The following is a 317-nucleotide window of genomic DNA, read 5'->3' as shown; positions in this document are numbered from 1 at the left end:
CTTCCCTTGACGCTCTGGGGCTTGTAGTGCGCAGCCAGAGCGAGAATGATGCGCATGACGCTTTTCAGATTGCCTTCCACAACCTCCTTACTGGTGATGTGCGTCATGCGAATCCTCTTGGCGGCCATGAACTGCAGAACACGGTCCAAGTTCTCGCGCATGACCTGGGGAGAGTCCACGGCCCTTGTCACCCCTGCTACGTGCTCGCCGGCTGCGTGGGAAAAAGGGGTTGGTTAAAAAAGGTTTTATGGTAGGGTTTGGATGGGAAAGTGTCGAATTAAGGAGGATGTAGTATTTTTTCTTTTTGTGGGGATTTG

General features: G+C 52.4%; 1 protein-coding gene across 1 annotated transcript in view; it reads right to left on the bottom strand.

The window, feature by feature from the left end:
• Nucleotides 1–317, bottom strand: part of LOC119582282 — a gene marked incomplete in the record, with an annotated part of 24829 nt that overhangs the window by 22044 nt on the left and 2468 nt on the right. The window contains 1 exon segment of the mRNA XM_037930499.1: nucleotides 2–211. Coding sequence (XP_037786427.1) covers nucleotides 2–211 — 210 coding nt within the window.

This window comes from Penaeus monodon, chromosome 15 (genome assembly GCF_015228065.2).
Source record: "Penaeus monodon isolate SGIC_2016 chromosome 15, NSTDA_Pmon_1, whole genome shotgun sequence".
In the NCBI taxonomy this organism is placed as follows: domain Eukaryota; kingdom Metazoa; phylum Arthropoda; class Malacostraca; order Decapoda; family Penaeidae; genus Penaeus; species Penaeus monodon.
Note: the sequence above shows the minus strand (reverse complement) of the source record. Positions and strands in the feature narration are given on the sequence as shown.